Genomic DNA, 22,836 nt, shown 5'->3' with positions numbered 1-22,836 from the left:
CATCAGCCTAGCCTGCCTAATGAAGTGAGATGTTTCATGTGTTCCCTGTGGGTTAATTAATGTCTTGCCACACTCAGGATGCCAGTTAGGGTGTAGGTCTTCCATGCCCACAACTGCAAAGGGCTCACACTTCGCGTGTGCCTTAATCCACCGCCGCCCGCCCCATGGCACAAGCGTGGTCTCGGAAGAGTTACCGCGACATGACGGAGCTGCAGCCCAGCCGGGGCGGGGGGCCTCAGGACACGCCCACAACCTTCGCAGTAACTGGCTGACGCCCACCGCCTTCGCAATGATTGGTCGCTGGAGGTAGGCGGGATTTCCGGGCACGGCTTCTGGCGTCCTTCCCTCTCAGGGTAGCTCCAGCTGTCCTTCCCGCAGTTGGCCCTGTGGTGTTCCGAAGCCGGTTACGTACGGCCTGAGGGCCAGGCGAACCTCAGGCTCTTTGTCCTGCTAAAAAGCGCAGGTATTTTCTGTTTCTCTGGACAGCTGGGTCTCTCGGCAAGAATAGAAAGCAAAGGTTTGGGATTTTGTCTATAAAAGGGGATGGGTTTTCTATGTGTGGCTGTTGAATTACGGGAGGAGTCACTGGGGAAAGAACTCCTCATTGCTATTAAGAGACTCACTTTCGTTAAACTCATTGATTTTTCCTGAGGATTCTACCTTTAACTGCCTAATATGTCCGACTAGTTGTGGGAGATGGTGCTAAGGCGCCATTGTTTTCATGTGCACTTTTTATTAAAGCGGGTTTTCTCTGTGAATGTGGTCATGATTCAGAATACAGGCGATACACTTAACCACTGCGATTAAAAAGTCACACTTTTAGTTAGCACATGTCGCGTGTCTGATTTGCTTGGAAGAAATTATCAACTTTTGACATAAATTGTGTTACTTTAGTGTATGTGGAAATATGGGGCCATAAATAATCTCAGTTTCAGTTTGCCTCTGTAAAGGCTGTAATTGTCTCCTTCGTTGTATGACAGTATTTGAAAGATGTTTCATGTATCTTTGGCACCGTAAATAATTTAAACCGAATAAGTGGGTGTAATGGAGATAAATGGAGTTAGATAGCCGAAAACTGGAACAAAATAGATGCGCTTAAGTTATTCTGTTAACCTGGCACACTGCCTTACTCCTGTAATCCTAGCATTTTGGAAAGTGGAGGTCGGAGGATGGCGTGAAGTCAGGAGTTTGAGACCAGCCTGGGTAACGTAATGGACTCTTTCATTGCTATTTTCGCATCAGGGACTGGTTTAGTGGAAGCCAGTTTTTCCTCAGACAAAGGTTGCGCAGGGGAAGAAGGCGGCGAGGTGGACAGGTTTGGGAGTGGGGGCTGGCGGCAGGTCTCCGAGGGGCACGTGGTGGGGCGGGTCTTCCGGTAGGAGCAATGTGACAGAGGCCAGGTGGGGCAGTGAGGCTGTCACGGGGACAGGGAGGGCCAGCGAGGGAGTAGGGAGGATGGTTTCCGGATAAAACTGTACCACCTCAGGTCATCCTCAGGCGTTACATTCTCCACAGACAGGTATTACATGTCATCCTCTGGCATCACATTCAGGCCACAGATAGGTACGGGTTGAAGGCTAGGGTTTGGGGATCTTTGACCTATTGTATATTTCAAATCACTAAAAGATGGTAAAATATTTAAAATATTCTCCTCCTAGAACATTTTCAGTAGCTTGATTTCATCTCTTATCCAAATATCATGCTGAGTGTGGTGAGTCACCCTTGAAATCCCATCACTTTGGTAGTCCCAAGCCGGCAGAACACTTGAGCCGAAGATTTGGAGACTAGCTTGGGCCCTATGGGGAAACCGTTGTCTATTTTTGAAAATACAAAAAATTTCCCAGCTATGGTAGAAAGCGCCTGTAGTTCTAGCTACTTGGGAAGCTGAGATGTAGGAAGATCAGTTGAGGCTGGGTGGAAGAGCCTGCAGTGAGCAGTTCACTTTGGCCACAGGAGACATACATCTCAAGAAAGCAAATATGCAAAACATCACACTGTACCTCATAAATAGATTGTTTTCAAATAAAATTACTTAAATGGGGACATTCTTCATATTGCAACTTAGGAAAATTACAATAGCTTTTCTTATCTAATTTTTAGAAATGAGATTTTGTCAGGTACATACTAAAATGCAGCGTGTGTCCATGAAGTTACTGTCCCTTCGCTCTGAGTGTTACAAATTTTACATATTTAAAGTAAGAAATACTAAAAAGATGTCAGCCTCGCGAAGGGAATTTTACTTGGGTTTTCAGCACAGTATGTAATAAAATTTTATCTTTTTAGCTTATTTATATCTAAATATAGATAATGTTTTACCATTTACAGCACAATGGTAGAAGCAGATCATCCTGGCAAGCTTTTCATTGGTGGCCTCAATAGAGAAACCAATGAGAAGATGCTTAAAGCAGTGTTTGGGAAACATGGTCCCATATCAGAAGGTAACTCTGAAAACCGTGTGTGTGTGTGTGTGTGTGTGTGTGAGTGTGTGTGTGTGTGTGTATGTGTATTTTCACATGTATATTTCAATATGTTTGTTTAAAATATGTATGTTATATATATATATGTTTTGAAAAAATATATTTTTTCAAAGTTCATTGTATACCTACATTAAAATGCCTTATGCGTTTTGAACTCTTATTTTGTAGTATCTGTTTGATATTTGGAAAATTCTCATAGTAGTAGGTTAAGGTTCTATGGAAAGGATAACCTACTACTTAGAAAGGAAAATGAGGAAAAGTAAATGTGCTGTGGAGTTCCGAAACAAACTGGAATAAAGTAGACTGACTGTAGGGGTGACTGAGTATTAAGAACCATAACAGTGATGTGAAATGCAATTATTTTTTAGTTTGATGTAACTTTTAGATGGTTAGTGCCTTGATGAGTCCATTATATGCATGTAATATGTTTTCATATATTTTAGTTCTTTTGATAAAGGATCAAACCAGCAAATCCAGAGGCTTTGCCTTTATTACTTTTGAGAACCCTGCAGATGCTAAGAATGCTGCCAAAGATATGAATGGAAAGGTAAGAGTCCCTTATTACTAATATTCTAACTCTGTTCTTCAATTAACAATATTTCTAGGTCTTTTTAATATTACTAAACTTTTGAAGATAGTAGAATGACATATGAAGCCATCCTCTTTTTTGTGCCATATACGTGCAAGTGTAGTCGGAAGGGTATTGGAATTAACATTATATAAATTAATATTTGATAACCTTTTTCTATGTTTGTATTTCGATATGAGTGCAAATAGATTTTAAAAGGTTTTGAAGAGCTTTAAAACTTATAAGGAACCCTCATGTATATGAAAGTAATAAGTCAATATTTATTAAATGCTGTTAATTGAAGTACATCCAATTCATGGAAATACTTTTAGAGTGTAGACAAACTGGATAGACATCTAGACAGACTCACAAGAAGGAAAGACTCTTTCCTTCTTGAAGAATACATTTTATGAAAATATATTTTTGCAAAAGTATATTTAAATAAGACCTTTACATTTACGGAAAGGTTAAGTAGTTGAAAATAGAAAATAATATGAGAACATTGAAGTCAGATAGCAGAAGAAGTAACTGGCATTTTTGCTCCATGCTTGCTTTTTCTGCTAAGGACATTTCTTTCCTGTCACCAGAGTGATTTATGTAACATGAATAGCTAATTACTCATTTCCCCAGTGTGTTTGAGGACTTGTTTTGATTGAACCAATGGTCTCTTTTCCTGTTGAGTCTTAAATCTAGAGATTGTGTGTTTACTTAAGCTTTAAACTTGTATGTAATTATTTTAATTATTGAATTCCTTTACATTGTAGTCAAGAGCATTCCATTCTGTGCTCTTTAGTGCTTTTTTGCTTTATAACATTACCCCAATCATGCCGGGCATGGTGGCTCATGCATGTAATCCCAGCACTTTGGGTGGCCAAGGCGGGCAGATCACAGGCTCAGGAGAAAGCAACCATAATGGCCAACATGGTGAAACTCTGTCTCTACTAAAATAAAAAAAAAAAATTAGCTGCATCTGGTTGTGTGTGCCTATAGACCCAGCTAGTCAGTAGGCTGAGGCAGGGGAATCAGTTAAACCCAAGGAGGCAGAGGTTGCAGTGAGCCGAGATCACGCCGATGCACTCCAGCCTGGCAACAGAGCAAGAATCCGTCTCAAAAACACAAAAAATAAATGAAATAAATAAATGACCTTATCCCAATCTGTTTTTAGGTCCTGTTAGTCTTCACGCTATCCCCAAAGTGCTTTTTTAGACTTCTTGAGAATTATCCTTCCCTGTGTGTGTCTCATACATAAAATTTATGCTTCAAAAACCACTTAGATTTCATATTTTCTTCCTCATTTCGTATTGTAGGTATTTTGTACTCACTGTACTGAGTATTAATCTGTTGATCGTGAAATTGTATATAGCGCATATTTAAGTCTTGCTAGTTGCTTTTCTTTCAGTTACATCTAGCACACTTCCTGTCACATAGCAGAAAGTACATTTTCATTCACCCTTATAAATTAGTATTTCAAGCTGTGGTAGAAACCAAGAGTTACTTTTGGTTCATGGTTTTGTGGTAGGTATGGAGATAATTTTGACTTCTGTATAGGAATCTATGATAATTTCTTTTTTCCCTCTAGTTTTCAAGCAAAAGGGCAGATAATTTGTGTAAAGTTTTTGTTCGTTTGTTTGCTTTTTAAGATGGAGACTCGCCGTGTGCCCTAGGCTGGATTGCAGTGGGGCCATCTTGGCTTACTGCAACCTCCGCCTCTCAGGTTCAAGCGATTCTCTTTCCTCAGCCTCCCAGTACCAGGGGCTACAGAGGCGCGCCACCACGCCCAGCTAATTTTGTACTTTGAGTAGGGATGGGGTTTCACCCTGTTGGCCAGGATGAGCTCTATCTCTTCACCTCATGATCCACCCGCCTCGGCCTCCCAAAGTGTTGGGATTACAGGTGTGAGCCACCGCACCCAGCCAACGTTATTTCTAAATTACTTCATCTCACATAATTTATTGTGTTAAAATAACTGTGAATGTTGTATGCACATTAATGTTAAGATGGCCAATAAAGGAGGTTCTTCGAGTTTTCAGGGGGAATTAACAGTTAAGGAATTTTGGCTGACTTCAGAACACTGGGAAGGAAGCAGCCGTGGGCAAATCTGGGGAGAATATTTTGAGCCCAGAAATAACAAAAGAAGTTTCAAGGTAGGAACAACTGGCGATGTGGCTGCAAGGGGTCTTGTTCGGGGATTTAAGTCCTTCCTCCAAATAACAAAAGCCATGTAATTTTTAAATCGCATTATTAGCTGAACTGTTTTCAAAAATTGCTGTGGCCTGTAGAAAAGATTACAGTGAAAAATGTTATTGTGAAATTAATTAGGATAGTTAAGCATTTCTGAGAAATTACCTGAAGTACTATATTAAGATTCATTTTTTAGGGGCACGTCTAAGGCAATGTAAGAAATGAGTAAGGGAAGAAAACTTAATGAGATCAAACAAGGATCACATTTACAGAAACATTTTTAGAGTCAATATAGAATTGTAAATCATATGGGGACATTTTATGTAAGTGTTAGCAAATCCAACAAGAAACAACTCATAATGAGTAATGTGACTAATCACTCTGAAAAAGTAAGCTCATTTTTTTTAAAATGACGCAAGTTTTGTTGGGACACTGCAACTTTCAAATCAGTGATGTGAATACAAAGATGAAGTGGATTATATCGTGTAAAAAACAGATGTGCCACATTCTTCCATAGAATGTGTGATGGGTCCATCTTTTTTTTTATGTTTGAGTTTTTTTTTTTTTTAATAATGGAGGAGTTTTCAAGGAATTTGAATAATAGAATTTGTGTTTGATCCCTTAATGGAAGGCATGTGCTCAGTAACTATCTCAAATTTGGCATTGCGAAAGATGTGTTCATTTTAGGAGAAAACAAAGTTTCCTTTTGGGAGAAAATACCTCGAATTGAACTAGAGTTGATGTAAAACTGTTTGTAAAATGTGCTTACGTTAAATGTGCCAATGTTATTGATAGTACCCTTAATACTTCTAGTCTTTGGATGGAAAAGCAATAAAAGTAGAACAAGCCAAGAAACCATCTTTTCAAAGTGGTGGTAGGCGGAGACCACCAGCTTCTTCGAGAAACAGAAGCCCTTCAGGAAGTCTGAGATCTGCAAGAGGAAGCAGTGGAGGAAAAAGAGGGTGGCTTCCCTCACATGAAGGACACCTGGGTAATGTTTTAAAATATAAAGATGGAACCATAGGACTGAAAGAAAATAAGTTTTGACGATATCGAAATTTCTCAATTTTTTTATTTCCTGTATGAAGAGAAAATTAGCTTATTGATAATAAGCAAACTTATTTCTAAGTACTAAAGGTGTATTATAAAAATGATTGAACTAATATCTAAAATTTGTTTTAAAATTATAATAAGTTTGCATTGAAGTAACACACATTTGAAACTGAGTTGTGTTTATGAATGCTGATTGCCTGTACTCAACCGGTTTTCTGCAGAACTCATTTTTATTCATTATACTTTAGAGTTTTCTACTTTAGGGCCCAGAACTTCGTGTCAGTTGTATGATCAAAGTACGATGTAATATTTAAAATTTTCCAACAGGAAAAAGTAATTGAATACTGAAGATTGATTTTGCAGTATTTGTTTTCTTGTGTCTACATGTGGAAACATCTATGCAAATGTATTGCTTCGTAATTTTGATACAGAGAGTTTGTACATTGGCCTGCCATAAAGCATGTTCAATTGAAGAAATGTAGAACTTTAATTTCTGAAAAGAGTCTGTGACTCTGGAAAGATGTAAAAACCACTGCTTCACAGATATGTATGAATCTTTCTTTGCTGGAGGCTGAGTCACTGAAAATGATATTTATGAGTGACTTACTTAATAGAAATGAGGGGTCCATCTTTACATATAAAAGAAAAACAAACCATATATTTAAACAAAAGGAAAAAGAAAAAACTATTGGATGGGCTGTGCGAGGTGGCTCACGCCTGTCACCTCAGCACCTGGGGAGTACAGGGCAGGTGGACCACGAGGTCAGGAGTTCCAGACCAGCCTGGCCAACATGGTGAAACCCTGTCTCTCCTAAAGATACAAAACAATTTGCCTGGGTGTGGTGGCATGCACCTGTAATCCCAGCTACTCAGGAGGCTGAGGCAGGAGAATCACAGGAACCTAGGAGGCAAAAGCTGCGGTGAGCCAAGGTTATGCCATGGCACTCCAGCCTGCGTGATAGGGCAAGAGTCCATCTGAATAAATAAATAAACCTGTTGGTTAACTTGTATTATCTATTAACCAACCTTCAAAACTCTAACAATTAACGTGGAGTTTTAATAACCAGACGTGTAATTAATTGGAGATTTTTTTCAAGTTGAAATTGCAGTGTTTGCTCCATTTTAAGATGCATAGCTTCATGGCTGTTTTGTCTCCACTGATCTTGAGGGTGAGGTTCAATTATACTCTGCCACGGATGAGAACGTATATACAAATTCTAACCTGTAACACCACCTGGCAGTTGGCATATATCTACATTTTTGTAGATGTATAAAAATATGTTTATATTACCGATTATGCAACTTTTAAAGACTGTTACAATTCAGCATAATCTCAACTGAAAATTAGTGTCTCATAAGGGAATTTTAAGAAGTCTGTATTGTGTTAACAAATTTTAGAGACAATGTATTTTCCTGTTATGTGACTTCTTGGTATTGGAAATATTTGAGTTTCTTTGAATGGAAATTAGTTTATCTTTATGATGTGCTTTGAAAATTTTTCCTCATTACACAATGATATAAACAGTCATTTGTCATTTTTCTTTTAATATTTTTATGCATTTTATAGTTAGATATTTTAGTGATAGATTTCTGCCCCCGTTCACTCCCCATTTTTCCTTACCTCTCCTTCATACCGACGTATTATGATACTTGCGTTTCTTTCTAGATTTTCTAAATGAACTTTTATTGCTTGAAGTGTACTAATACCATGTAGGAATGCTAATTTTATTAGTTTAGACAAAATGTGAATTTGTTATAAAATGTAGAAAATATTTATAAACAACTAAAACTTAGCCATTTAAGAAACAGTGATGTTAGTTAACTAAAAAGATTTTGTTTGAAATACAGATGATGGTGGATACACTCCTGATCTCAAGATGAGTTATTCTAGGGGACTCATTCCAGTTAAAAGGGGTCCATCTTCAAGAAGTGGAGGTCCTCCTCCGAAAAAATCTGCTCCTTCTGCTGTGGCAAGTAGCAATAGTGGGATGGGAAGCCAAGGTAAATGCTACCTGACAGAAAGACCGTAGTTTTTGTATGACTAAAAATGAGCTGTTTTACCTGAATGCTTAGCTTTAAGTTCATTGAACAAAAGGGAAGTGACACATACGTGAGCATAATTACTGATTGATAGCTTTTATTATAGTTTCTATCTCACTAGGTACATTTCAGATTTATGTTGAAGAAATACTTGAGCTTCTCATTGCAGATCAAAGAAGTGATTAGAGTGAGGCCAACATTCCTTTTAATCCTGTGTTTGCTAGAAAATTCCCCTTAATTTTTCTAAAAGTTCCTAGCAGTATTCTTTGATGGTAGGCTTCTTGATCTAATTAATTCTTCCATTTCCTAAGTCCCCTGGTGTCGCATTCTAAAAACTGCTCGTTCGGTGACTTTGCTGGGTTGGAGTCTTGCTCTTACTAGGTGAGAGTGCACTATATGAGATGACGGCTTACTGTAGCCTCAAATTTGTGAGATGACGGCTTACTATAGCCTCAAATTCCTGGGCTCAAGCAATTCTGCTGTTTCAGCCTCCCGAGTTTCTGCAACTACAGGCATGCAGCACCACACCTAGCTACAATTTTTCCCTATGTTTTTGTAGAGAGAGGATCTGACTACACTGTCAAAACTGATGTTAAAGCCCGGGGCTCAAGCGGTCCAGCTGCCTCAGCCTTCCACACTCACTCACAGTGTGAGCCGCTAAGCCTGGCCATCCAGCTTTTGAGACCTCAGTAATGCGTATGTGCAAGGCATACTCACTGCTTGCATGAAGATTCAAAAGAACTACAAGAGCATTTAGCAGACAAGGAGTCATTGAGCTTAAATATGATTTAAAAATAAATTTAAGGCTCGAAAGGTAGACACATAGGAGTCCAAAATTCTTAAATTAAGTGGATATCACAAAAATGCAGAGCTGTGAAATATAGGTGTATGTAAATCAGTAATTGAGATTGTACCGGGTTGTTTAAACATTAACACAAGATCCTTAGTGTAAGATTTGAAATTATTGGAGGAGAGAATTTAGAACTAAGCAACATGAGGTGAGCAGTAGGGTTGAATGCAAGTAATACTTTTGAGAAGAATTGTAAGACTGCAGACTGAACAGAAGAAAATAAGACAATAAATAAAAGTTGTTAGCAAGGAAGTTTAAGCAGAGCAAATTAAAATTCTTTCTTAGTCCTCCATCCTAATATGGAGGAAGTTAAAAACTGCCATTTTCAATTTTACATTTCATACGTAGAGTATCGGTGAAGGGAGGTATTTATTGGCTTCAGGACACCCAAGCCAACACATTTCCATTGGAAAATTAGCCAGTGAAGGTATCATATGTGAAACACTGACCTGTAAGGAATAGCAAGTGAAGAATATATTAAAGGAGAAACTTTCTAGTTTGAAATAGCAACAATGTTGTAATGACCCCTTGAATAGCATTGCTTTCTTGGCAGTAAAAGCAAATCTTGACCATCATTAGAAAATCTTCACTAATACATTTTAATTTGTCAACATTTAAGATAGAGCCAACCAGTTAGAGATAAAGAACTTTTATGTAAACATTTAGCATATAGTCATTTACAGGTAGCTGTATTTATGTGTGTGTGAGATGGACTGAATGATTTTGGAAAATCCACCTTCTTTGGCTGAGAAACGACAATGTATGTAAACTTTAAAATCAGTGAAGAGTTTGATGGTTTTACATGTTTTGCCTGTGTCACTCACAGTCATCAGTAATTTATATGAAAAGGAAAATAATAACTAAGTAGTTATTAACCATTACATATCAACTTTTACCTAAGCATTAATGTTTGCCTTCAGCTTCATTAGAAGAACTGGCCTTGCGGGAGCCATGGGATTATCCAAAGCCATGAGAAATATTCACAGTGTCATGACTGTCTAGTAATTTAGGAAACAAAGAATGGAGTCATAGAAGAAATAATTTTAAAAAGTTGTTTGAGAGAAGAGAAAATAGTGTTTCAGATTTGGTGTTCTTTACATAATGTTCCATCATTTGAATGTTAAAGGTCCCATGTCACAAAGAAGAGAGAATTATGGAGTTCCTCCACGCAGAGCGACAGTATCTTCCTGGAGAAATGATCATATGTCACCAAGAGATGATGGTTATGCAACTAACGATGGGTAAAGGAAAAATTAAAAAACACGGTTGATTTTTTTTTTCTGTGGTGATGAAATTCACATGACAAAATTAAATATTATAAGGTGATCAGTTAAGTGGTGTTTAATACATTCTGTGCCACGCAACAACTACCTCCATCGAGTTCCAAAACATTTTCATCACTCCAAATTAAAACTCCTACTACCAGTTAAGCAGTCCCTCCCATTTCCTCCTTTTCCTTAGCTGCTAGCAAACACCAGTCAGTGTTCTGCCTCTGAACTTACCTGTTGTGGGTATTTAATGTTAATGTGCTCAAACAGTACATGACTTTTTGTATTTGTCAGCTTTCCTTTTGCATGATATCCTGAAGGTTCATTTACATCACAGCACTTCACTCCTTCCACAAGCTATTAGCCCATTATTTTATCTGGGTGGTTTCCACCCCAGTATTTCTACGCACCAATATTTGTTTGAGTATGCTTATTCAGTTCTGGGTGTATATGAGTGGAATTGCATGGTCCTATGATGATGATGTTTGTTTTCTTGAGGAACCGCCGCATTTCTCCATAGTAGCTGCATCATTTTCCGTTCCAACCTAGCGTTGTATCAGCATTCCAATTTGTCTACATCCTCTCAAACACTTGTTATTTCCTGCTTTTGGAAATTTATTCCCATTCAACTGTCTGTGTGAAATATGATATGTCATTTTGGATTTGAAATGCATTTTCTGCACCCATTAACTCATCATGCACATGTATCCTAGAACTTAAAGTATAATAAAACAAAAAGAAATGCATTTTCTGCATCACTGAATATGAGTATCTGTCCCGTGTGCTTTTTGGGCATTTGTCGATTTTATGTAGAGAAATATCTGTTTAGATGTTTGGCCTTTTAATTTTGTTTAAGTTGTAAGTTAGTCATGTATTGGAAACTAGAAGTTGAAAATTTAAAATTTGTTGCTTAAACTTATGCACACAGAAATCATCCAAGTTGCCAAGAAACGAGGGATTATGCTCCACCATCTAGAGGCTATGCATACCGTGATAATGGTCATTCTAATCGGGATGAACATTCCTCTAGAGGATATAGGTACTGTAACTTTTTCTGGATTTGTCAAATAGATTTCTTAAATTGTTCATTCCAACTAACATTGTATCAGGGCTCCAATTTATCTACATCCTCTCAGACACTTGTTATTTCCTGCTTTTGAAAATTTATTGCCCTTCCAGTGTGTGTGTGTGAAATATGATATCTCATTTTGGATTTGGAATGCATTTCCTGCACCCATTAACTCATCATGCACATGTACCCTAGAACTTAAAGTATAATAAAAAAAAAAGACATGCATTTTCCGAATCACTGAATATGAGTATCTGTCCCATGTGCTTTTTGGGCATTTGCCCATTTTATTTGGAGAAATATCTGTTTAGATGTTTGGCCTTTTAATTTTGTTTAAGTTGTAAGTTAGTCATATATCGGATACTAGAAGTTGAAAATTTAAAATTTGTTGCTTAAACTTATGCATACAGAAATCATCGAAGTTCCCGAGAAACTAGGGATTATGCTCCACCATCTAGAGGCCATGCATACCGTGATTATGGTCATTCTCGACGGTATGAAAGTTATTCTAGAGGATATAGGTACTGTACCTTTTTCTGGATTTGTCAAATAGATTTCTTAAATTGTTCATTCCAACTAACATTGTATCAGGGCTCCAATTTATCTACATCCTCTCAAACACTTGTTATTTCCTGCTTTTGAAAATTTATTGCCATTCATCTGTGCATGTGAAATATGATATCTGATTTTGGATTTGAAATGCATTTCCTGCACCCATTAACTCATCATGAACATGTATCCTAGAACTTAAAGTATAATAAAACAAAAAGAAATGCATTTTCTGAATCACTGAATATGAGTATCTGTCCCTTGTGCTTTTTGGGCATTTGCCTATTTTATTTGGAGAAATATCTATCTAGATGTTTGGCCTTTTAATTTAAAGTTGTAAGTTAGTCATGTATTCGATACTAGAAGATGAAAATTTAAAATTTGTTGCTTAAATTATGCACACAGAAATCATCCAAGTTCCCGAGAAACTAGGGATTATGCTCCACCAACTAGAGGCTAGGCATACCGAGACTATGGTCATGCTAGGCAGGATGAACGTTCTTCTAGAAGATATAGATACTGTAACTTTTTCTGGATTTATCAAATAGATTTCTTCAATTGCTCATTCCAACTAACATTGTGTCAGGGCTCCAATTAGCTACATCTTCTCAAACACTTGTTATTTCCTGCTTTTGAAAATTTATTACCCTTCCAGTGTGTGTGTGTGAAGTGTGGAAGCTCCTTTTTTATTTGAAATGCATTTCCTGAATCATTGATCATGAGTATCTGTTTCATGTGCTTTTTGGGCATTTGGGCATTTTGGGCATTTGGGCTCTGTGGGCATTTTATTTAGATGTTTGGCAATTTAATTGTGTTTAAGTTGTAATTTAGTTATGTTTTGGATACTAGAAGTTGACAATTTAAAATTCCTTGCTTAAACTTGTGCATGCAGAAATCATCCAAGTTCCCGAGAAACCAGGGATTATACTTCACCACCTAGAGACTATGCATACCGTGATTATGGTCATTCTAGTTGGGATGAACATTCCTCTAGAGGATATAGGTACTGTCATGTCATCTGGATTTATCAAATAGATTTCTTAAATGGTTCATTCTGAAATTGAAAAGACTTTTTTTTTTTTCAATTTAGTTATCATGATGGCTACGGTGAGGCCCTTGGTAGAGATCATTCTGAACATCTAAGTGGAAGTTCTTATAGAGATGCATTTCCGAGATACGGTAAGGGTCCAGGATGGATTTGTAAATTACAGAATTTTATTGAATAGACCAGATTGTTATTTTAATGAAATTCTAAGGAAAATTGTAAAGGACATATGCAACATGTTTAAATATTGAGTATTCTTAACAGTATAAAGCCTAGGGAATGATACGAAGGTGAGAACTTCAGTTAACGTTAAGAAAATGTGACTGAGCATTTACTTTAGAATTAAGTTTGTTAAGCTGCAAAATACTACTCTTACACTTCTCTTAAATAAAACCTTCTGACTATTGAAGACTTGATTAATATCCTGTCAACAAAGGCGGAGGAAAGCAGATATTTCCAAATAGTACTTTAACTAATTCATGCTTTAATGATAGCAGTAAAAATGTTTAAATGTAGTCCCACATATTATTTTATCAACCCTGCAGGGACCTCTCATGGTGCACCACCTGCACGAGGACCTCGGATGTCTTATGGTGGAAGCACCTGCCATGCATATAGTAATACACGAGATAGATATGGCAGAAGTTGGGAGAGTTACTCAAGGAGCTGTGGTGATTTTCATTATTGTGATCGTGAGCATGTTTGCAGAAAAGACCAAAGGAATCCGCCTTCTCTGGGTAGGGTGCTCCCTGATCCTCGTGAAGCATATGGTAGCTCAAGTTATGTGGCATCTATAGCAGATGGTGGGGAGCGTCGATCTGAAAAAGGAGACTCGAGCAGATATTAAAGCAAGCATTCAAAATAATAGTTATTGCATACCAAACCTTGTTTGCAAATCAAAAATTGAAATGTTATTTCTGCATCGTTACCTGCATATTACTAAAAGAAACATGTTGGTTTTGTGGAGAGAGGTAGATACTAACTTCCTCCATGAATTTTTTGAGGTATTCAAAGGAAAAGGAATTGTTTTCAAAGTAATTTCATACTTGTTGATGCTATTTGAAAAGTGTTTAGATGTAATATCTGCCTTAAAATTTTCACAATAAAATTTTACATGTACTGCAAGATGCCTGGTGTTATTGGTTAGCCACACATGCTTAAAGCAAATTCAATAGGAGAGTAAATTGTGTAGTTTGTTGTACGTTTTCCTTTGTTTCTTTGAACACAGATACAAAATTCGGGATGTGTTATGTCGCCCTTGCAAGCTGCTCAAGTTTTCTAATTAAGCTTTTTCTCTTTAAAAACTAACAAGGTTAAAATGTTCGAGAAGTCTTCAGAAAGACTACAAAACTGTCTGCCTCACCCTAAAATGTTTATTTTTTAGAGGAATAGTACAGGTCAAAGGAAATAATTAGATGTCATTGATACTAAAGTTTAAGACATCCGGAACATTCTCTGTGAAGCATTCTGTGACTGAAGAAGATAACGGTAATGAAAACTTTTTTTTTCACCTAAATCAGAAGCGAACCAGCTAAGTTTCTCAGGTCCATAGCATAATGAATTTAAATGTTCGTAGTTTAAATAGTGGAAAGGAAGTGTTTTTTCTTGTGAGGTACCCACGTTAATTTTTTCTTGAATATTTTGACAATGGATGTTGTAAGTAATGGTTTAGTAATATGTTCTTACAAATAGGAATAATCTAGAATGGTTGGGATAGTATCAATTTTTTTTGAGATGAAGTGTAGCTTTGTCGCCGAAGCTGGGGTGCAGTGGCTCTGTCTTGGCTTATGGCAACCGCTGCCTTCTGGGTCCAAGCTATTCTGCCTCAGCATCCTGAGTAACTGGTATTAGATATGTGTGCAGCACAGCTGGGCCAATTTTTGTATTTTTAGTGCAGACAGCGTTTCACCTTGTTTGCCAGGCTGTTCTAAAAATCCTGATCCACCCTCCTCAGACTCCCGAAGTGCTGAGATTATAGGCATGAGCCACCACTCTCACCCTATCAGATATAATTGATAATATGAATGGAAACACTTTAAACCTCATACTTAGGGGAAAGTGAAGTATATAAAACATAAACAACAGCATAAAGTTTCTGATGGGATTGCTTAAAGTTTTCAGACATCATTGAATGATAAAAATATTTGGACCGAAATAACTAAATGAATTAATTTTCCTGATTATACAAACTAAAGAAATGAAATACATCAAGTTCCAGAAGTTTTGCAGTCCATAATTCTTAGAATTGACAGACTAATAGGCAGGAGGAAGTATTTTCTTGAAAAATTTTGACACAATCATCAATTTTTATAGGGTAAGGGTACAAATAATTTTAAAGGGAGAAGTTGCCAACTTTGATTTTGAAGTGAGTTATTCATGTTATGAAGTGTTTTCATTCACCTGTAGCATTGTGAGGATGAAGTGAAAAGATAAATCTCCCGAGTCTTATGTATCTTACTGTCCAGGTGTGGTGGTTCAGGTCTCTAATTCTAACACTTGGGGAGGCCGAGGCTTGCAGAGCACTTTAGGACAGGAGTTGAAGACCAGGCTGGCCAACACCGTGAAACCCCATCTCTACCAAAAATACAAAAATTAGCCGGGCATGGTGGTGCCTGCCTGTAGTACGTTGCAGTTAATTGGGAGGCTCAGGCAGGACAATGGTTTGAACTTGGGAGCCTGATGCTGCGGTGAGCCGATATTGCACCATGCACCCTAGGCTGGGTGACAGAGTGCGACTCCAACACAAAAATAATTATATCCATCAACAAATATATAAATAATAAATAGGGTATCCTTCAGTTCAAGCACTTATCGATTCTTTTTTCTTGTTTAGAGACAAGGTCTCACACTGTTGTCCAGCCTAGACTGCAGTGGCACCATCATAGCTCACTGCAGCCTTGAACACGGGGTTCAAATGTGCAAGCCTTCTGTTTCAGCCTCCCAAGTAGCTGGAATTACAGACACACACCAACCACCATGCCCAGCTTTTGTGTTTGTGTGTGTGTGGTAGGGACAATGCTTTGGACATATTGTTCAGGCTGGTCTCAAACTCCCAGACCGAAATAATCCTCCTTCCCTGGCTTCCCAAAGTGTTGTGATTATAGCCGTGAGCCACTGAGTCTGGCGTATCTTTTCGTATTATGAGCGACATTCCACCTCACTGAGTCTGGCATATCTTTCCTTGGTATCAGTGACATTTCACCTTTGCTCTTTTAATTATTTTGAGATGTACAATAAATCCTTATTAAGTGTAGTCATCGTGTGCCACTGAACACTAGATCTTATTCCTTCTAAGCAAGTATAATTTAACCCACCCCCATCCCCTCTTTGATCCCTCCCTTACCAGTTCACATTACTTGTATCAAAATATCACGTGTATGCCAAAAGTATTTACAACTGTTAGGTACAAATTTTCATTCCCTTCCTCCTTCCCTCCCTTCCTCTCTTCCTTCCTGTCTTTCTTTCTTTTTGTCTCTGTATCTTTTTCTCTCACTGATTTTTTTTTTTTAGGATAGAATCCTGCCCTGTCACCTAGGCTGGAGTGCAGTGGCGTGATCTCAGCTCACTGCTCCCTCCTTATCACGGGTTCAAGCAATTGTCCAGTCACACCCTTCTAAGCAGCTGCGACTGCAATCATATGACACCAATCCTGGCCATTTTTTTGTATTTTCAGTAGAGACCAGGTTTCACAATATTTGCTCAGGCTGGTCTTGAATTCCTTTCCTTTAGTGATGCATCCACATCAGCCTCTCAAAATGCTGGGATCCAGGCATGAGCCACAGTGCCCACCCAGTTGTATGCATTTCTGTCTCCCGTGATCTCTCCTATTTTATTATTTTATTCTCTTTTTATTTCTGAGACAGCGTCTTGCTCTGGTGCCCAGGCTGGAGCACAGTGGTGTGATCTCACGTTACTGCAAACTCCATCACCAGGGTTCAATGGATTCTCCTGCATCAGCCTTCGAAGTAGCTGGGAGAACATCCATGGGCCACCAAGCTTGGCTAGCTTTGGTATGATACTAGACGTGGCATCTTGTCATGTCTAACTCCGTATCTGTTTTAAAGCTCGAGTGATAAGCAATATTGACTTCCTGGAATGTTTTATGTTTACAAAACTATTATAGTACTACTATTTAGCCTCCTCCTATAAAATATGGTAACACACAACACATACATACACAGACAAAGACACAGTCAGTGATCAAAAAAATCAGTGTAGGCCATGACCTAAATGAAAGGTGAACTGCTGCAGTTGCCTAGAACTAAACCAGACCAGAGTTGACCCATACCAGTCGGAGAGATGTGAACAGAGGCTTTCAAACAACTCTATCAGATACATGTTAGATTATTCTCCAGCCATAGCGAAGGGACATTAAAGATCTGTTGTGCTTAGAAGAGTCTCGATGATTTGACTTTTCCAGGGTATTAGCATTCATGATGTTGGCCTTTACAGCTCTCTGCAATTAAGTCAGTAGACAACGCAGTTTTTCTAGGAGTCTAAAGTGCTTTTCAGAATTAGCTAAAACTTAGTGGCTTAAAACCATAATTATAATTTCCTAACTGTCAGTCTCTGCAATCGCCCTCAGTCTCTCAGCCAAATGAATGTGGTTCAGGGACACTCAGGAGGATGCAATCTAGTGATGGCCAAAGATGGGGACATTGGCGGGTGTCTTCTCATCTCCCTGGTGCCATGGCTAGCGTGACTCAAATGGCAGGGGCTGGACTGCTGAGATGCTCAGACATCTTGTTCTGTTTCTTTGAGTCTCTCCATTGGATGTCCCTTCTGCATAGTGTCATCAGGGTGTTAGACTTCGTGATGTACTGGTCGGGGGCTCCTAAGGGGGATGAGAGCAGGAGACTTGGGCAGAGCTGTGGCACCTTTTCTAAACTAGGCCAGAGGTGGTCCAGTATCCAGAAAATGCTTGTACTGTTTTCTATTCATTACAAGCAAGTACTGTGTTCAGTCCCATCAGGAATATTTTCAAATGGGTTTGAGAAGAATTTCAAAGTGTGTTTTAGACCACTACAGTGACCATGCCTATGAATTCCTTATTTTTACAAGTGCTGGATGGGTTTTTCCCAAAATAATGCTTTTTTCGGGGGTGTGGGGTGGTGGAGACAAAGCTTTGGTCTTGTGACCCAGGCTGTAGTGCCGTGGCGTGATCTTGGCTCACTGCAACCACCGCCTCTTGGGTTCAACCGATTCTCCTGCCTCAGCCTCCCAAATAGCTAGGATTACAGGAACCTGCCACCATGCACAGCTAATTTTCAAATATTTAGTAGAGATGGGGTTTCACCATGTTGACCAGGCTGGTCTTGAACTTCTGACATCTGGTAATCCACCAGCCTTGGCCTCCCAAAGTGTGGGGATTACAGGCGTGAACCATCCCCATCCGGCCTTCAAATTATATTTTCATACCCACTCACTTCCACAATTTTTTGGACCTATCTGCGTGTTCTCCTCGGAGGCGGGGGGACGGAAACAGTATCAGAGTTGTTGAAAAATGTATGAAAGAGAGAATGGCAATACTATACAAGGTTTAACCTATTCACAATACTGTATTCACTGAATAAAAACATTACTTTTAAAATTCTACTATTGACTAAATAAATAAAATACATTCTTTCAATCACTCTAAAATGTGTGTACTTGAAGAAAATAGAAGAAGGGTTCTAATACATAAACAAATAAATGAGGCTGGGCATGGTGGCTCACACTGTAAGCCTAGCAGTTTGGCAGGCAAAAGTGGGTGGATCACTTGAGGTCAGGAGTCGGAGACCAGCCTGGCAAATATGGTGAAACCCAGTCTTGACTAAAAATACAAAAATTAGCTGCACATGGTGGCATGCACCAGTAATCCCAACTCCTCAGAAGGCCGAGGCAGGGGAATTGCTTGAAGCTGGGAGGCGGAGGTTGAGGTTGAGCCAAGATCCTGCCACTTCACTCCAGCCTGGGTGACAGAGCAATACTCCTCAAAACACACACAGACACCCCAAAACAACTAAAAAATGAAAATAAAAATTTTGTACTCACAGTTCAACTCGCATATCTAACAGAAAACACAAAGTACATTAAAACAAAGTTTCCACAAAAGGCAAATAAAACAAATTTATCACCTTGCATATAAAATGAAAATAATAAACTGAAGAGAACTATACGGAAAAAAATTCAAAATTTACAAGTAAGTACTCTAAAAGAAGCTGAAAGTCACTCAAAACTTTTCTGGATTCCATGTCTCTACAGTGCAAACATGATCATAAAATTTGCTGGGGGCAGAACAATCAAAATGTATCTTAAAACTCAATAAACACTTCAAGTCTCCCATAAGAATTGTAATGGAAAATGGACGCGTCTGCAGTATTTCTACACAAATGTGAACAAACACTATTTCTTTGTACACATTGTTTGACTATTCCAAGAAAATAACTTCCATATTAGTATTAGGGGATGTGACAAAGCAGGTCTTCATCATGATAAGTAACACTGGGTGTCCACACCACTACTCAGGTCGCCTTAATTCCCAGCCAGGTTCCCTCCCTGGACACACAATGAAGGGCTCCTCCATTTTGCAGTCTCTTCACATTTCCTCTCCTGTGAGCCCAGTGTGCTTGTCCAGATTCCCTGTGTAATGGCCTCTCTTGTCTGGTGGGGCAGGGCGGGGCACGGCAGTGTGAGTGATGATGGCAGAGGGCAGAAAGCATCTCAGGGAAGCCTGGGATCATTGTAACAAAAAATGATGGGCGTGGGACAGCCCATCAGGGAAGACATAGAGAGGGGCCTTGGGAGGATATCTGGGTGGAGGGTGAGAGGGCCCTGGTTGAGCCCAAACTGAGCTCCAAGTGGTGGCCGGCCTCAGGCCTCAGCCGGTGAGGGATGATGAGACAGCTACCACTTGAGCCTTGCTTCTCACCCAATGACCATAGACACTTATTCCTCTTAGGTGGCTTAAGGTGCCCCAGTCCTAAAATGTGGGTGTTACAGTTCTTTGATGGCCATTTCTCCGCCAGCCCATGGATGACGTGGGATTGCTCACTGCAGTCACCTCCGTGAGGCTTGGTTTCTCCATGTGGGGCACAACTCCAGGAATCAACGGCCTCTCAGTCCCCAGCCCTAGACTGCTCACCTGGCCTCCTCTCTGTTCACTCTCTAATGGCCTCCCTCCCTGGAGAAGTACTGCAGGGGATTGAGCTACAGGCCCTGGCTGATGATCTAGGGGACTGCAGAAGTGGGTACAGGTTAGTTCAGGTCATGGCTCAAAGCCAATTCCCAAGAGGCCAACGAATGACCAGCAAGCTCCTTTCCCATGATGCCCTACCTGGCGCTCACCTAAGCAATCCTGCCAGAACCTGGGCAGTCATGGTCAGCCAACCAGCTGAAGAAGGTCAGGTAGGAGCTGTACAGCCTGCAGCTGGAGGCTTGACCTTCATGATCCCACAACCACTAGACTGCAGTGGAATGAGACATCCTGTATCCTGCAGAGAGAGGAGTCAGGAAGGTTCATGGCAGACCTACCCTCCCACACACCAGCTCCCCTACCATGCTGGGAGGCGCTCCTTACCGAGGATGCCAAGGCAATACTCCTGAATGATCACTTCATTGTGGAAGTAAAGATAGTGATAAAAGGAAAACTTCATCCTGCCTCCCGTACCCGGGATAGTTACGTTCCTCCCCTTCCCTGGCCAAGAAGGAGAAAGAGGACGTACTCAAAGGACCATTTCATGTAGCTGGGGTGAGGTGACCTGTTAGCTGGGGTGAAGCTCCTTCCCAACTCTCTCACTGAGACACCCCCGGGTCCCAGGGGTATCTCAACCTGACCCAGACACCAGACCCCTCCCGAAGACTCAGGTTCCTTAGCCTGACCTGCAAATCCATCACGTAGCTTAGCAGGACTTCATCACCATTTGTGATCCCGGCCAACATCTGGGTGTGCCGCACAATCTGCCTCTGGTCAAGGAGCCGCCAGATGACTGGGTGGGCGTGCAAGGAAACACCCTGCAACTTTGCAAGAGCACGGAGAGTGTGGGGCAGGGCACCTTCCCTTCCAGGTCCTCTGTCTCTGTCTGGCGTGGAGGGCACCATCACAGCTGTAGTGGTCTTGGTGGTGGGTGGAGGCAGGCCCAGACAACCTGCTCTGACCAAGGGCTGGCACTGAAGAAGTGGGCAGGGGGTTGGGGGCGGGGTGGTGTTGTGTGAGGCGGCGACTACTTGCTCAGCGTTTCTGAGCTGCAGGAGGCCCTCCTGTGCTGGGTGCTGGACAGGCTCTGCTGCTGTCTGGGTGTGTGGTCTCTCCTTCTCCGGGTCTCCCTGAGGGGTGCACGTGTCCACCCCAGGGAACCGCTGTGGGTAGAAGTAGCTACGGGGCAGTGCCTGGCTCTCCCCATGGAGCTCGAGTGGTTTCAAGGGAGCTTATATATACTCAGGGCCTAAACACCTTGGGTGCAGCGCTGGCAGCGGGAAGAAATTGTGTCTGGGGAGATAGTGCCTGCCTTACATAGGACAGCATCCCCGTGCACAGTGACACCGAGTCTTGAGCACCATGTGTTTCTGGGGTGAGTTTGCTGGACACAGGCACGGGTAGCAGGGAAGTTCCATGGCTGGCGTGGGCATGCAGACTCCACTTCCTCAAGCGACTTTCCCAGTGAAACGTATCCTTCAACTTTCTGCTGTTATGATGGGTCCTTGGCGCTGCTATTCTCCCTGGTGAGTGCTGTGCTTGGCTTCCTGTCCCTACCACATGCCCTCAGGGCACATGCAATTAAGCTGCCCTCCTATCTGCATGAGCCTGTTCTCGGTTCCCCTTGTTGTCCCCCATGCCCTGAATCCTGGCTGACCCCCAGTGCCTACCACCTTGTTTCCCCCACCTCCGCTCCCGGGAGCTCGGCGCCCATCCCCTGCTGCCAACCATCCCGAATTGGCAGCTGCAAGGATATGGCTCTGGCCCAGAAGCCGGGGATGCCCTGCGGCCTGGGACATTCACGCAGCCGAGCTCCAAGTGAAGGACGTCCAGCGAGTCTGTTGCTGGCCGGGGCGTACTGGGGCCAGGGCCAGGCTGTGCCTGCAGGTCCTCCTGCTGTGGCTCCACATTGGCCTCCTCCTTGGCCACCACCTCCATCTCTGCGATGATGTCATCCCCCACTAGCATGCCTCTTCCCCCAGGGTTGCCTTCCTGCTCTGTGCACAGGCCATCCTCTCCTGCACAGCCTCCAGCCTTAACATGGTGCCCTCCTTGAGGCTCCAACAGAGCAAAGCCTGTGCCTCCCACCCCACCCCACCCCCGGCACCCCTCGACTCTGGGGGCAACTCCAGGAGAGGCCTGCGGGCCTTGCCCTGCTGAGAACCACATCCTACACCTATGTGGAACAGGGTTCCTGGGGAGCCCCACAGCGCCCTTAGCCTGTCACACTCACACTGGGGCTCAGATACCCAGCAGGGTTAGCTGCGCACAGCAGCCCTGGAGTCGGATGCCAAGGCCCTGGCTTCCAGAGCCCCGCTAGCAGGCACCACGGCCACCACTGCACTTGTGAGAGCCTCTGCACCAGCAAAGCAGTGCACACGGATCACTGGATTGGCGACCATGGCGGTAGGCCTCCCATGTGCCCAGGGCACAGGATGAGAAGTCCTTTGGAATGCCCCTGTGAGTATAGCATTCTCAGGGAGGAACCGTGGAACTCGGAGTATGTATTTGCCTAGACCTGAGAGAATCCTTGCAGGGTTTCAGCTTCTGGTGCAGATGAAT

The 22,836-nt window shown here is 41.2% G+C and overlaps 1 protein-coding gene and 1 pseudogene across 7 annotated transcripts; one reads left to right on the top strand and one right to left on the bottom strand.

The window, feature by feature from the left end:
- LOC129530205 (centriole and centriolar satellite protein OFD1-like) overlaps positions 1 to 22,836 on the bottom strand; it is an 812,440-nt pseudogene that overhangs the window by 324,012 nt on the left and 465,592 nt on the right.
- On the top strand, positions 300 to 14,225 carry LOC129530241 (RNA-binding motif protein, Y chromosome, family 1 member F/J). Of its 7 annotated transcripts, XM_055377102.2 has the most exons (12): positions 334 to 463; positions 1,145 to 1,203; positions 2,326 to 2,438; positions 2,921 to 3,024; positions 6,040 to 6,217; positions 8,128 to 8,280; positions 10,296 to 10,410; positions 11,366 to 11,476; positions 11,917 to 12,027; positions 12,948 to 13,058; positions 13,146 to 13,234; positions 13,646 to 14,225. In XM_055377102.2, exons 3-12 carry the CDS (start codon positions 2,330 to 2,332, stop codon positions 13,945 to 13,947), a joined length of 1,383 nt encoding a protein of 460 aa, XP_055233077.1. In that variant the 5' UTR covers positions 334 to 463; positions 1,145 to 1,203; positions 2,326 to 2,329; the 3' UTR covers positions 13,948 to 14,225. The 7 variants fall into 7 exon arrangements, with proteins under 7 accessions (XP_055233076.1, XP_055233079.1, XP_055233075.1 ...); XM_055377101.1 differs by lacking the exon at positions 1,145 to 1,203 and having other exon boundaries at positions 300 to 463; XM_055377100.1 differs by lacking the exon at positions 1,145 to 1,203 and having other exon boundaries at positions 326 to 517.

The sequence above is a fragment of the Gorilla gorilla genome, chromosome Y (genome assembly GCF_029281585.2).
Source record: "Gorilla gorilla gorilla isolate KB3781 chromosome Y, NHGRI_mGorGor1-v2.1_pri, whole genome shotgun sequence".
Lineage (NCBI taxonomy): Eukaryota > Metazoa > Chordata > Mammalia > Primates > Hominidae > Gorilla > Gorilla gorilla.
The sequence above is the reverse complement of the archived record's forward strand: the minus strand, read 5'-3'. Positions and strand labels throughout refer to the sequence as shown.

Coding starts and splice junctions, on each gene's coding strand:
- LOC129530241 (XM_055377101.1), top strand. CDS start 2,330: ATGGTAGAAGCAGATCATCCTGGCAAGCTTTTCATTGGTGGCCTCAAT. Junction 3,025..6,039: donor CCAAAGATATGAATGGAAAG/GTAAGAGTCCCT, acceptor TAATACTTCTAG/TCTTTGGATGGAAAAGCAAT. Junction 13,059..13,145: donor CATTCCTCTAGAGGATATAG/GTACTGTCATGT, acceptor TTTTCAATTTAG/TTATCATGATGGCTACGGTG.